Source organism: Pundamilia nyererei, unplaced genomic scaffold (genome assembly GCF_000239375.1).
Source record: "Pundamilia nyererei isolate P.nyererei 1_Seehausen unplaced genomic scaffold, PunNye1.0 scaffold00024, whole genome shotgun sequence".
NCBI classification, from domain to species: Eukaryota; Metazoa; Chordata; class Actinopteri; order Cichliformes; family Cichlidae; genus Pundamilia; species Pundamilia nyererei.
Window position 1 is genome coordinate 2,798,322 of NW_005187425.1, and position 15,871 is coordinate 2,814,192.

The 15,871-nt window shown below is 37.4% G+C and overlaps 1 protein-coding gene across 2 annotated transcripts in view; it reads right to left on the reverse strand.

Annotated features, from left to right (window-relative positions):
- rgs7a (regulator of G protein signaling 7a) overlaps positions 1 to 15,871 on the reverse strand; it is a 49,963-nt gene that overhangs the window by 4,633 nt on the left and 29,459 nt on the right. For both annotated transcript variants that reach the window (XM_005727390.2, XM_013909398.1), the window contains exons 4-14: positions 14,165 to 14,215; positions 7,399 to 7,505; positions 5,561 to 5,612; positions 4,525 to 4,589; positions 4,120 to 4,196; positions 3,818 to 3,899; positions 2,016 to 2,090; positions 1,758 to 1,856; positions 1,470 to 1,531; positions 977 to 1,087; positions 750 to 875 (exon numbers count right to left, since the gene is read on the reverse strand). In XM_005727390.2, coding sequence (XP_005727447.1) covers positions 750 to 875; positions 977 to 1,087; positions 1,470 to 1,531; positions 1,758 to 1,856; positions 2,016 to 2,090; positions 3,818 to 3,899; positions 4,120 to 4,196; positions 4,525 to 4,589; positions 5,561 to 5,612; positions 7,399 to 7,505; positions 14,165 to 14,215 — 907 coding nt within the window. The remainder of the gene's footprint in view (positions 1 to 749; positions 876 to 976; positions 1,088 to 1,469; positions 1,532 to 1,757; positions 1,857 to 2,015; positions 2,091 to 3,817; positions 3,900 to 4,119; positions 4,197 to 4,524; positions 4,590 to 5,560; positions 5,613 to 7,398; positions 7,506 to 14,164; positions 14,216 to 15,871) is intronic.

The window sequence follows — 15,871 nt, forward strand, 5'->3', positions numbered from 1 at the left end:
CCACTCTTCATAAACCCTACAGATGGCTGTGCAGGAAAATCAACAGTTTGTGAAATACTCAGACCAGCCTGTCTGGTCCCAACAACCACGCCACGTTCAAAGGCACTTAAATCACATTTTTTTTCTGAATTCCAATCAGCGATTAGGTTATACCTACTAAAGTGTGTTTTTGAGGTATTATTATTTTTATACTAGGCTACACTGCAGAGTCAAATCATTTCTTTTCACAGAAGTAGTTTCTGGTTGCTTTGAAGATTTAGACTCAATATCAAGCACCGGTTCATTTTATAAATTATAACAAACTTTGATTAAATTCCAAATGATATATTTTTATCATTGTTAAAATAAAATCTATCTCAACCAGCTACACTGAACTGCTGATGCATTATTATCTTTTTGTATCTTCTTAGTACTCCTTCCACAACTGTTGATCTTTAAGTAAAGTAGCTGCCCTTGGATGACAACCATATCTAAATTTTGGATAGTTATAGACAGATGCTATAAATGTTTCACTGAATGCAGAGCAACGGTGGTAAAGAAGCTGTTTAATATTTTTTACTCATGGTCGGCTGTGATACAAAGTGCTTTAACATCCAGTCAAACATGTTAATATATTTTATATTTATATTAATATTTCAGCTAAGATGAGGACATTTCTAATGTAATATGGTAGACAGTGCAATACTGGTATAATGTATGTACTGTATATGGGCATGCTGCTCTATAGAAAGAACTTTTTCATGATGTACCTGAGATTCTCTGAGCTGAACTCAGACTCCAGGAACTTTAGGAACTGCTCTCTCCCAACAGGATCTTTGAGAACCTCGTCAATGCCAAAAGCCCACCTCTTTACCCTCTGCTGGCCTGGCTCCTTACTGGAGGAGGACACAAAAAGTACAACACGATTTCACAGATCAATATGTGCTATAGAAACACTTGGGAATAACGTTTAGCATTTGTGGTTTTCTGTACCCACCTGGCTTCAAGCTCCCAGAGTGTGGCGTCATCTGAGATCCAAGGGTTAGATGGGTCTGGTGGCGTGAGGAAGGGGTCGTATTCAAGATACTGCTCCGTATAGCCCAACAAACTGTTTTTTAAAACAAGAATGGGTGGTTTATTTGTTAGCTTTACCTGACAGAAAGAGAAGGTAAATTCCCTTGGGAGCAAATACTATAAATGAAATGAAATGTAGAGTTTGACAAGAGGGATTGGCTCACTACTTGGACACAAGGATTTAGAAGTCTTTCCTGAACACATCTCTCTTTTTAGAAAGGAATGACAAACAGACACTTTGTACAGGATCAGGTATCTGGATCTCTGTACTCTGATGACAGCTGAAGGCATTGTCTGGGCTTAAACACTGCTCAAGGTCATCTTAGTTCTTAATTCCCAGCTGTGTTAGGCTGTTTAAAGGCTCAATAAACAGATCGATGGCTAAACTGAATAAAGACACAAAGAACATCGCTCACCTCTCTGCCACTTTGGACATTTTCAGTCGATGCCTGTCTAATTGCAATTGCCAAAAGGTGATCTGAAACCACAGCGGGGAACAATGAGTAGACAGCAGTCTCCATGAATTCATTCATTCATTTTCAGTCATACTGATATGACATTTCAAGTTATGCTTTATATTTAAAAGGTGCTCAGTGCAATTAACTGGATACAGAAATAATATGGCTGTAGTAAAATACCAAGTCCAATTGAAGCACTATCATTGACAAAATCACAAATCCTCTACTGCCACCTGTAGGTCTAACCTGTTCCTGCAGTTCTTCTTCTGTAGGCTGCTTGGCCTCTGGAGCTGGGGTGTGGGTTGGGCTGTGGGTACGGATATCATTCTGCAGCCCATACACAGACTAATAAAATAAAAACGTAAGCATCAATATAAGTAGCCTTAATGCTGCAAACAAACAAACAAAGCATGGCAATATGAAACTGTTTGCATTGATACTTGTAATATATACATACAAATAAGTAACATAATAATCAGGTAAGAGTAGAAAGCTCTTAAGTACCTTTCTAGTTTTGTGGGGATTTTTCATTCTTGAGGACTTCTTTATGTCAACTTCTGTTGTATTGACACATCCAGGCTGTGAAAAAAATGAAAATCAGGAAATCATGAGAAATCCAGCTTGTGATTACATTTTTAGCTGATTATACTCTTCCTTGAGCTTAGACCCTTAGAACACAGTTATGTACTCTATATCACAGTGTACTCTAGCTCGATGCCACAATTAGTAAAGGTGTCGGTACTGTGCAAAAGTTTTAGGCAGGTGTGAAACAGAGACAGAAATATAAATGATTGTTTATTGGCCCCAAATGTGTCCTGCAGCAGGACAACGACCCCAAACTACAGCCAACTATCTTCAAAAGGAAAAAGAAGTGGTGGAAGTGATGGTATGGCCCCCACAGAGCCCTGATCTCAACTTCATCAAGTGTGTCTGGGATTACATGAAGAGACAGAAGGATGTGAGGAAGCCTACATCCACAGAAAATCTGTGGTTAGTTCTCCGAAAGTTTTGGAACAACCTGCTTTCTTCTTCTGTTTTCTTTCGAAAAACAGAACTGTTTTGAAGGCAAAGGGTGGCCACACCAAATATTGATTTGATTTACCTTTCTCTTTTGTTCATGATGATTAAAATAAATGATTAACACTTCCATTTTTGAAAGCATTCTTTGTTTACAGCATTTTTTCTCACCTACCTAAAACTTTTGCTCAGTACTGTGTCGTTTTTCAAATACGCTTAGCCAACAAATTCTCCCCAGTTCCCATTACAAATCTTTCACATCTGCAGCAAGCTTCGTTTCTTTGCCAAGGTTACATAGTCCACAATAGAGACAACACCAACAGAGGACATTTGCCTGCAGTCTCATGTCATCTAACTCAGACAGGGGCATCTTAAAATCTCACCAAGTACCCCGCACTTTGAAAATGATGCTAAAGGATACTATGTGCGTTAAAATGTGATGCCTGCGGGTCCTGACCAAGCATCAGTATGTGACAAGTTGGAAGTGAGAATGAGCTGGATTTGCTGGAAGTCTCAAGGACAATGTGTCAGATGCTGGTTAATTAAACATGGAATGTGCCAATTCTAGGAAAACATGGAAACCAGCAGGAAATTAGAATGTTAGAGTGCAAATACTGGCTGATTGAGCAAGTAGTCTAATCTAGGTTTCTTCCAGAAGAACAGAGCTTGATGGTGTCACTGTGAAATTTGAATTAATATTGATTATGTTGCTCCGAGGACGCATAAATTGAACTTGTTATTTCCCAATTAACCGTGGAGCAGTGGCTTTCAGGAATACAGCAGAGGAGACCCTTAAACCTCAAGGGGAAACTAAATGCTAATGCTAAGCAAGTGTGCAGGAACAAGGTAAAGAGCAGCGGTGAAGCTGATGTGTTGTGACAGTTATTGATGTGGCATTTCATGTGTATGGCCAAGGCAAATACACGCCGGGGTATTTGCAGAGCGTTCAGCTATTTACACTCTTTAAATGTAACAGGAACCATGTAAAGCTCATATATAAATTCTGTCATCTATTAAGTGCTTAAAGCTTATAATTGCATAACATTTATGAAACAATTTATTAATCACAGTGTTATGTGATATCTATAAAAAAGACAATACATAACTCACAAAAACTAAATGTACCATTCTGGGTAATTGTTCTTTTAGACTGTGGTCAGTGTGAAATAATTATTTCAGCATTATTCACTTTTACGAGAACTAGTAGGATGATGCTAGTAAAGTCAGCAAAACAATGCTATTAGTAACAGCAGAGGTGATTATGACAATACCATCATAATTTTACTCACCACTGGTCTGTGCACGTCCCAGAATGCTCTTTCCTGACTGTCAAGAATTTTTCTCTCAATTTTGTCTCTTTTCTTGTCCACTCTGGGAGGGAAAAGATAGAATTCAGGGAACAGTTCTGACAGAGTGTGTAGATTAATCTAAAACATTTATGAGCCATTTACTTCATCACATGTTTAATGTGCAATCCATCTGTGAAGTTGTGCACTGGTAATTACAGGGACGTTTAATCACGACATAACGAGGCTGTACGAGAACTCACTTATAATGGCTCAATGCGTGTGTGGTTCTTATAGAAACCTACTTTGCTTGTGCTTCTGCTTGCATAAAAATGAACTCCCATTTCCTGGCGAAAGCTCTCTGTAGCCTTGCTAAGCTCTCCTGTAAGTAAAACAAAGAAGAAGCAGGAAAACTAAGCTTTGTAGGAATCCAGGCTGATTATGTTTATCGCGCATGCTGTGTACAGTGCACAACTGGATACAATCTTTAATGACTCCTGCTCTGATATGAAAGAAAAAGACGCAGATAATGACTAAACCAGTGATTCATTTAATAGCTTTGTTGAAAGAGAGCTGCAAATTATACAATGACACATGGAAAAACAAATGTTGCTACTGTCAGTATGAACCAAAAGGTAAGAAAGCAGTGCTAATACAGGAAGAGCACAGATAGAAAGGAGTACTGACACTAAAAGACCTTCTTCACTTACCGCTTCATAGTCTGCAAGCTCCAGACGTGCTTTATTTTGCATTGTTCTTTTGCAGAGGTAAACAGCTGAGAGAGACAAAGAGAATGGTAATAAAGGGAGAACAGGATCTCAGCTTCGTTTTAACAGCCTTAAGTGGCCCTGCGTTGATTCAGTTAATCCTCTCAACTGCACATTTAGACTGGACTGCAAATCACAAAGGTCATTTACTATGATGTGTGTGTGTGTGTGTGTGTGTGTGTGTGTGCCTGCAACTGCTGGTGCTTGTGTGTTTGAAGGTGTGTGCACGCCTGACTTTTGATGTCTTCCTGTACTATCATCATCCCTTCATCTCTTTGTTAACTGACCATAATGTGCAAGCTTCATTATGCCATTAGAGTGTTTTCATTAAGGGGCATCATTCAAGTGAATCAGTTGCTGCATCTGAGACACTGACTTCCTCTAACACTCCCAGGATTATTCCCACTGTGAGCATTAGCCCCTTTCCCCTTCTACAATTCAAACAACAAATGAAAGACCTGCAAGGATGCAGCTATTCAGCAACCCATTTTTGGCATTATGAAAGCTTTATCTCCACTCTGCTTGGCTGTAACAATGAAAAGCTCATCCCTGTATCACCATTAAAATGCTCAGCCAACTGTGCACAACAGGTGCATGCATATCAAGGCATTCCTGTTTTCCTTCACAGTAATCAGACTGCCTCAGTCAGAGTATGACTGAGGTAGACACAATTAACTTTAGTTGGAAAACACTGAAAAAAATAAATGTGTAAAATAGAAAGCATTACCTGATTCTAACTGTTGGCCAAGCGTTTGAGTAAAAACTAAATCTGATCCTTTTTATCACATCTAACATGGAGACACTGTTGCAACACTTGCGTTTCATCTTTTTAACCTCTGTAAAAATCAGCATTAATAACATGTCAGCTACAGTTTATGTAATATACAAACAGCCTGTCTCATTAGTCTTCTCTATACACACACAAACACGCACATACACAGTGGAAGTTCAAATATGACTACAACAGAATGGCTCTCACCATAGTCTGTGTTTTCTGGTTCCCAGCAGTTTGATGGCCAAAAGTACGGAGTCTGAAGGGAAAAACGAGTCATTAAGAAACAAAACTTTAAAAAAAGACCTTGCATCTTTGATAATGTACAACTAACCACATGGTGTTTCGAAATCAAAGTGTACTGCTATGTTACTTTGGGTGGGCATGTGGTCCCAGCCCTGCATCTGTCACAATAAAATATTTTGTTGTATAATGGGTTTGGCATAATGTCTAAAGCACATAAGCTTCTTTCAGAGAGTGCTTAGAGCAGACCAGCATGAGAGCTCGCCCTCCTTGGGCAGCATTGTATGGACTGGCACCAGATGAAAAGTGATTACATACAAAAGGCAAAGTAAAGGGTACTAACACAAACAACCATAGGCATTGATTTACTCTTGTTAGTTGCTGTGCAGCACACTTGGGGGAACTCACTTGGTGGAAAATCACTAAAACTGTCAGTCTGTGTATTGATGTTTGGAGTACTAGTTCATGAATGGAGCCCTCCCCTCCCCATTCATGAACTAGTATGAATTGTGTTCAGGACCTCCTGGTTTACTTACTTCATATGTAATTGAACTAAGTATACTTCATACTTCATATGGGAATGAACATTTCATTTCAACTCCAATAGATGATTTGAAATATCATTTGAAACAATTTTGTCCATTTTCTTGTTCTTTTGCTGCCATCCTGCATAAATGTTATCATTTAACATGACTTTTTATTAAAACGATCTGCGTATAGCACTGTGCAAGGCTCTTAGCCACCCCTCATTTTTTATATTCTTCTAGGAAAACGAGTGCAGTGGTTTAGCAAAATGAGAAAACATACATGGAAATACAGTATAGCAAGAAAAAATATTTTTGTACAGTGCTAATGAGCTTAAATTCAGTATTTGGTGTGGCATTTATCCTTTAAAACAGCTTAAACTCTTATAGGCAAGCACTCTTGTAATTTATTTGAGTAGTCTTCAGGAATAGGTTTCCAGACTTCTTGAAGGATATTCAAAGCTCTTTGGATCTTGGCTTCCTTTTGTTATGTTCTCTGTGAAGATGATTCCACACTGCTTCACTAATCTTGCAGTCCGGGCTATGAAGAGGCCAATCCATGACTGATAGTGTTCCATTGTGTGTGTTTTTTATCCAGATATTCTTTTACTCTATTGGGACTGTGTATTTAGGATCACTGTCATGCTAAATAACATAGTCAAAGTCAAAGCTTCTTTCCAGACCGATAAAATCTGAAAGTACTTTTCTGCGTTCATAATTCCATCAATTTCGACAAGATCTCCAACACCACTCTCTGAAATGCAAATATGGATTCATTGCTCTATGAGACATGTTGCCAGTGATTTTTAGTTCTTGTGTAATTTGGCATGCATCCATCTTTTTCTCTGTCTCCTTTCCTTAAAATTGCTTCTTGACAGCCACATGCATCTCCCAGGTTCTGTGTCCGGCCTTTGTTGGATTTTTTTTCCCTATTTCTTAAAGACGAACATGATGACTTTCAAATACTTTTCATCTGCAGTGAATATTTTCCACCCTGCCACTTCTTTTGTCCAGTTTCCTCATTTTTAATTAATTAATGAATTGCAACACCTTATGTTCACAGTATTTGATGGCCCTAATCAAAAAGTGGATGAAAAGAAAGAACAGAATAATCTATTGACTCTAAAAGTCCTTGAGTCTAGCAAACTTAAAATGTTAAATATTTAAAAAATAGGATTAAATATTCCCTTGATTAAGCAATGCTGACAGAGTCAGACAGATGTATAATAAAAATAAAATCATTCAATATAATGAGGAATTAAACATTAACATTCTTACCTGAAACCTATAGAAAGTGCCATCGTCTTTGAGAGTGAGGACGTGGTCAGAGATGGGGAAGAAGTAACCATGTGCAGCCATCAGAGTTCCCAGATGAAGAGCCTCCACTGGGAGAAAACACAGATAAAAAGACTATTTACAGCTTGATGCGCTCCTTTTTTCCAGTTTTTTTCCCAGTAGTACCAGATACCAGCACATGTTAATGTGCTTTCATGCACATAAAACATACACACTAGTAGCAGCATGTTTTTGCCAAGAAATGCAGTAATGAGATTGTGTTTCTAAACAAAGAGCATCATAGCAAGCTTCACAACACTGTTGAGATGACTGTTAAGATTTCTGTGAAGGAAACAAGATATAATTTTCTTTCCTTTGGGTAGACGATATGATGACAGTCACACAACAGCCAAATAGTAGCGTCAAATAAAAAAACAACAAGATCTTTTTTTTTATTGTTCAAATCATAAAAAATTCACATATACATTGTTTGCACATTTTGTCCAAAGACATAACAGACTAATACATGATAGTAAATGTACAGTGGTGAGTTTTAAATACACTGCTGGTTGAGCTTAACAATGGATAAGGATGGGCTAGATGTGTCTCTATTTAGTGGGTCTCACACTAAACTAAGCTATCCAGCTGTTGGTTTTAGCCTTCCATTTAAGTTGCTAGAAAAACACATTTTTAAAAATGTCAAACGCTTGCTTTAATTTAAATTCTAATTTATTTGCTTTATTTAACTATACAGAGGCATTAAAGGTAAACCTGCTTGGAGATCACAGTTTTTCATTAAAAAGAAGATTCTCTGATTACGCTGCAATCAATACCTCCTCATCACAGATATTGGCCCAGCATGTGTTTTTCTTTTTATTTGTATCCCCAGCTAATTAACGTTATTCACCGTTCATCCCAAGGTGCAAATTCATCCTTCACAATATTGCTAAAATGAACATAAACTAGGAGCAGTTGCTTTACTACACTCTGCACTGCTATCACACAGAGATAGAAAGACCTCCATTGCATCCAAACAGCTCTGCAGGAGGTCTCACTGATTAGCCCACCTTAAGCTTGAGAAGTGTAACTCATCAGTCAAATCAATGTTGTGCTTAGCTGGAGTGAAAACCTGCTTACCTCTGGCACTCCACAGCACATGGCTGACTGTCCCTGATTTAAAGCCATCAGATAATGAAAACATGTAATCAACATCAAGTGTGTATCATCTGCTATCAGTTCCTCCCTGCTGTTCTAAACCTGTAAGTCCTTTGTGGTGTCGACATCTATCAGTCACAGTTTGTGTTTTGGGCTGATGGCTTTCTTTTGATACTGCCATATTTGGTTCATTATGAATAGTTTTTCATACAGTGTTGCCCTTGACTGTTTCTGCCAAGTAAGCTGTCCTAACACACGAATAAAGTGAGAGATGAAAAGATAGAAATGTTTAACATTGTTTAAATTGCCAGAGCTACGAACGCTACAGCAGGAGCTTACTGTATGCGTCCATAAAATATGCACATGTCTGCTTTCTCACTCTAACACACACACTGGGTGTTTGTGAGTGAGTGATAAATATAGATTGACTTTTTCTTTGTCACTGAGGTGGCTGTCACCGCTTTCAGAGGTCAGGATGTTTATGTGTATGCATGTGTTTGTCTGTGACTGGGCTCCTTTTATTAATAAATTATGACTCATAAGTTATTTAAACCTGTTTACTTATAAACAAATCCCTCCCTCTGTATCGGCTAAATATAAACTCTAAAGGAGATAGTGACATATTTAACATAATAGCGGAATTAACATTTACTACATGGAAAAATCAAGTTATTCCTGAATTTCTTTACTTAACCTTTATACAGAATGTTTGTTTGGGTATTTATCTAAGACAGAATGAATGTCAGATGGCAATAAGGTCAGCACAGCATGAAAAATGACCTCGTGGACATGCAATTAGAGCTTGATGTCTCTTATATTTCAGCAACTGAGTTAATTTGTTCTCATTTGAGTCTGTTGAAAAATCCACACAAAGGTGAAAATGCACACAAAATACGTGTGCGGTGCAGAATTATTTCATCTAAGCATTTGCAAACAGTGCGCAGTGTTATTAGGAAAAAAGAATAAATCTGAAAATGTCAGTTCAATCAAATGAAGGTTTTTCATGCATTAAAACATAACCAATCTTATTTATTTCTAGTTTTTCTGACAGGATTCTACTGTATAAAGTTAAGTCCCGGCAGCAAGGGAGCTTCTGGCTTCCTTTTAACATAACATAAGCTTTATAGGTGACTAAACCTTGGATTAGAATTAGTCAAACTGTCAAAAAAGGCCAGGCTTACAGTCCAGAGAGAAAACACCCTTTGATTTCATCATATTACCAGTTATGTGCCAAAACCCCACTAGTTTGGAGCACTGCCATGTGGAGTGTGGGAGTACTTTTCCACCTGAGCTTTATCTAAAGACAAACACAGAGATTTTGTATTTGTGGTTTATAACGTATGAGCTGCTGAAGTGAAACAGTGTCTCTCTTAGAAATTGTGGAAGGAAAGTAAATAATTCTCAGAAAAGGCTCTTATATGGCTTCATTAAAATTAAAACTATTTATTATTTCATAGGAAAAACAAAGATTACAAAAGTCTAAGATCTGAATAAAGAATTTATTTTTAATCTAAGTTACTCAAATGTGCTTAAATACATAGTGTCAGGAGGCTCAGCCCCGAGTGCTTTTACATAAAGTCAATTTCAATTAAAGTAAATATGTATTTTAAGTCAATTAAATACACACTTTCAATCATTCGAGGAGGAGCACTCAATGGATTCATGCACAACTGAACTAATACAAGGATTAGTAAAATAACACTGTCCCACAAACAATGGAGGTATAAACTGTATTCATGTGTATGTCAGCACAGAAGTGTGCAAATGGGTGATTTCAGTAGGCTGAAAAACTTGACTCTAGTGCTCTACTGCAGGAGTGACTCTTGAGCCTGATGAGAAGGAGGTTTGAAGAAGGTTGACAGAGAAGACCAGGATCTTTAATCAGAACCTTAGGCACCCTCTTCCCGCTGTTCTGATGAGCCACATGTCCTCCCTCAGAGGTCACTTTACTGTTCCCTGTTCCACTGAGCAGATTAGATGCTCCTTCATATGTAATTCACACCTTTAATAACACGCAGGTGCACACTCCCTGACAACTTGACTGATTTGTCTTGATGCTCTGTTGTGGTCTGGTGACTGTGATGTGTGTATTTATATGGTTAGATTATCCCCACAGTGACCTACTAAACGAGATTAATTTATACAGTGTATATTGTGATCAATTGTTTGTCATTGTATTTATACGTGTTTTTTATTTTCATTTTAATGTATTAGATAATTAATCTACAGTTTATAGACTTTATGTATATTTAAAAGCTTTATAGAGTCATATAATTCATTTCAGCTACAACACAAGTCTATTTTATTTGACCACACTCAAGGCCTGTTTAATGCCATTAATGATTCATTCATAAGCAGGTCAGAGGTCAGAAGAGCAGCAGACCACACTCACTGGAGCTGATTACATTTTTGTGACCCTTATGATCTAATCAAAAGGATAATATAGCAAAGTTAAGTCATAGCACAGAGTGTATCAATAGTACCAACAGGGAATATGTCGTTTCATAAATACTCTCCCTTGATTCTCTTCCCCCCTTTGGGATGAATTTATTTTGAGATTTTCCCAGCATGGTTCCCATTATGCTTTTGGCAATTTTGAACATAACAAACAATGTGGGGTTCATCTCCGTGAGCTGTAGGATATAACAAAACGTAATTTTTAAAACCGTGCACTTATCAGCCACAATACTGAAACCACTGACAGGTGACGTGTGTAGCATTGATCATTTCGTTCCAGTACAAAAAAACCATTGGGCCCTGGTATTTACATGTTGTCACTTTAATATGCACAATCCACGGAAGCATTGTTGCATACCCACAGCAACAAAGAGCCCAAAGTGTGCAACCACCTCCACCCTCCCTGACCAGACCCTCATCATGAACAAGTGGGATTCAAGGAGGCCCTGCCTGCCCAGGTCTGTTTCAGAGGTGTTTTGGCAGCAATACTGGATGTTTTAAATGACATTTTAGTGAATTTCACTTATACTGAATTTGCTGCAGGCTGTTTGTGTTTTCTCTTTTACCACAGATGTACAGCCAGCAAGCAAGTGGATTACTTTTGAACCTGTAATCAAAGTGGGTCAAAGCATTAAAAACCCTTTGCTATAAATTTAATATAGTGTGGAAAATCCATTGCAGTCAAGCACTGCCTCAAGTCTTTTGACCCATAGGCATCAGCAGATGCTTTGTATCCTCTCCGGGGACTATAACCATGTTTAGCTGGTGCTTTGCTCTACGATCTTTCTGCCTTTAGTCTGCTTTCAGAAAATGATTGACCTACAAAATGTTAAGGTTGCTGATCATGTCAGCCAGTGGCGCCTCGTTCACATTTTTTCCCTTATACGTCCAGTCCCCTTCATGAGCAGAACTGCAGAATATGACAAACGTGGTAAGCAATTACTGCCAGCAGTTCATATGCTAAACAAATCAATAGTTTTCTAAAACTCAGCGAATGATGATGCAAAGTATAATCACTGTGCTATTGTCAGGAGCTTCTTGTGCAATACCTTATGCTGAGACATCAAAAACTTTTGTCAAGAACTTTTGAGGCAAGGATTTCTCTTATCTAATCCAATGCCAAATTGAATCAAAATAAGACTGGAGACTATAGACACGGCCAAATAGGATGATAATGAGTTCTTCTGGGCTGCAGCAGTATATTATCTGTGGCGTTCATTTAGCAAAAGAGCTCTACAGCCTCAGTCAACTTTGATACAAGCTCTTTTACATAATAAACTTGCTGCTATCATGCTGTGAGCCAAATTAATTGCATTTCACTTTGCTGTTTGTCAGCCCCACAAGGAGTTGCTATGTGCTAAAGTCATTTAGTTATACACAACACTGTGTTTACCACAGGGCAAATAACAGCACCTGTGCTGCAAAAAGCAAAATGGGCAGATTAAAAAAAGTTGTCCTAGAGGACAAAAACATCTGTCGACACATGTTTTTAGACTCTTCCTTGTTAAAAAATAAATAAATAAATAAAAACCCAGTTTTGGATAAATTTCATCAAAATGAATCTCACAACGAAGTATTTTGAGTATTGTAGATGTAATGACATAAAAACTATTGCCAGATTTTTGTCACAATCCAACAGAGTGGATATTTGTTCCAATGCATCGCATTAAGCATTCTTAAGCATATTACAGATGCCTTAGATGCAATGCAGAAATAATAACGCAGTCGTAATCTTTTTTGAGCAAATATAAAAACTCAGAGACTGGTATTTTCCTCGGCATAATTGAAACGAAAATGGAAATGAAAAAAAAAAGAATCACACAAGGACAAACTGTCCACTTGTCTCAAAACTCTTTCATTATGCACATGAAATCATAAATATGCTGCATCAACCGTCGCCCCACCACCCACACACCAGTTTAAATACATGCATAACAACCTTTATGATATCAACATGCACAGCTCATAAAACAGGTAGATCCTTACATACACACAGAGGAACTGTGAGTTGATGAGTCACAATTACTGTATGAACTGATTGTACAATACTGAGGCAACCACTAGAGTAGACTGAAATGTACACCCACGCACATAACCAATCCAATATCCAAGTAGAAACACCTACATTGCACAGACACGATCAGATACACAAGAAACTCTCAAAAGAAACACTTGGTTTTAACTTCCCATATTTGTCACAGTTCATCCTGCCCACTTTTGAGTCATATTATGTGCAATGAGAGGCTCGACTAATGATTCGGCAGCTCTCTCAAGGCAGTCCAGTTCTACATTTTTATACTGCATTAAAATCAAACCAGCTGAAGGACACAAAAAGACTAGATTAAAAAAGAAAACAAACTGACTTTTACCTACTGTAATATGATATGGTACATAGGTTTCAAAATGGCAAGTAAGTGAAGTGTTACTCCTTATTTTAGAGCTAAGTGACAACACATCTGGATTCAAGTTATTCAGCATCTAACCAGCACTTGTCCTCTCATTTACGCCACCAGCAAACACGAGGAACGGTATAAACAGTTGTAATGATGCCATCCTGAAATTTCGTATTTTTAGTATTAATTGGGCCATTTGAGAAAACTGATGTTTGGGAAATGAAAATGGAAGTGCATTAGTGGCTGTATTTATTTAGATTTTAGCAAAGTGGCTCCAGTAAAAATATGCCACAATTTTATTAGTAACAATATTTTAATCTTGTTCTTTTAATTCAGTGCATTTGCAAAACCTCTCAGTTAATCCAGTGTCCTTTCAGTCCTTTCTTTCTTCCTTTAAGCTTGCTTTCTTCTGATTGGCTCTGCTTTACAAAGAAAATATATGAACAGCACGTCTGTGTGTGTTCACATTAGGGATATCATACAGAGCAAAGAGCAGAAACAGCTTTGCGAAACTGAGCGCTGGATTATTGGGGTTACTTGAGGTTACATACACTCAATGTTTTCCAATAATACAATGTTACAGTGTCTATATATAAAGCACAATAGGTCAACTTTAATATTGGCACAAATTGTGGAAAACATGTGATAAATTGCTTTCACAAGCTGTCCACTACTGCCGATCTATTTGCTGACCCTGATGTCAAAAGGGCAACTTCGGTGTCATACATACACCAGTAATAAGCATTTCAGTGTTTGGCTTTTACCTTGATCTTCAATGTCCAGATTCTTCATCATCCACTGTACAATATCAGAACCTAAAATAGAAAAAAGCATATACATATGACTCACTTACATATCTAATATGCTCACGCTGTGCTGGAGCACATTTTGCAGGAGATGCAAATGAAAGGGAAAACAATGAAACTCTTAACCCTAGTCAACCCTCCTCATCATCACAGTGCATACCAATTCCTCTCACCTTGCACCATGTAGGTGGGTAAAAGGTGATCCATTACCATTTTTTTTTCTGTGTACCTATCCAAGCTGGCTCTTTTTGTGTGACGTCCATAAACATAAATGACCAGAGAGAGATACAATTGGATAATGACGCCTATATTTTGTAGTATATTAAAATAATCTATCTGACTTGAAGCGTCTTATACAGATTGTGACATGCGTGGCAGGATCTAAAATGAGAACAGATCAGAATATTGTCTAAACAGTGAAAGAGGGTTTAAACGAGAGCACAAAAGCAAAAACCTGAGAAGAATTAGGAGGAAGATGCTGTGGCCCTATTTTAAACAAACTATCATCAACAACTGAAACATCTGAGTAATGCTTGTGGTTTGCAGATGATTTGTGTATTCCTTTTGCCATTTTTCTGGAATGGAGAAACATTTTACATGATGGATGCTATTTAGCCTCTTCTCCACCTGAAAATGAATCACATTCAAATCTTAGAACAGCATCCTCCGTCCCCAGGCATTTTCACACCACTGCGCACCATGTGACTTTGGCACTTTGGTTAAATATATATTTTGCAAGCTATTATTACTGTCTGTCATACTGACAGGTGAAGGTGTGTGTGTGCAGACGAAAGCCACAGACGGCAGGGAAAAAAAGGTGTGAAATGGAGACATGAGGGAATTCATGCAGGGAGACATTCGAGCCCCGTGGCTGTATCTCTGTCCATCGAGCTCCCTCTCAGTCTGTCTTCATTTTGTCTTGCACCCCTTTGCGTTTTGGAGCCCCATAACCAGATGAGATTTTCCATGGATTAACATCATTAATACAACTTCATTTTCACACTACCAAATCTGACCCACTTTCAAAGAGCGAGCTTAAATGAGATGTGTAAGATAATCCTCTGACAAGGCTGTTCTCTGAATTAATTAACATCATGACCATAGATTGGTCTGTACTCTTCTGTGTGTGTGTGTGTGTGTAGGTACAAATGCATGCATGCCTCAGAATAAGTCAATGACATGAAAAACCAGCAAAAGCTGAAGTTGTCTATTGTCAATCATCATGTTATTCTTAAAATAAATTATATATGAAGTATTGTTTAAATACTACAGCACACAGTTGCATTAACAGCTGACCATTAATGCTTATACATAATAGAAAGAAAATCTATCTTAATTTTAGTGGAATTGTAAACTGTATTGTTGTATTGTGTTATTATTATTATTATTATTATTATTATTATTATTATTATTATTATTATTATTATTATTATTATTAAAAGCTGTAAAAATAATTTTACACTGTAATGTAAAGGAAAATATCTTCTACACAAAATAAAATCATAAAATCAACATAAAGCTGATACTTAAATAAAGGATAAACAATAATAATAACAATAATATTAATAATAATAACAATTAAGGATAAATAAAGGACAAAATTATACTCAGGCTTTTGAATGAACTGTAAATGGTTCATGCCATAACATCGCTTTGAAAAAAAAA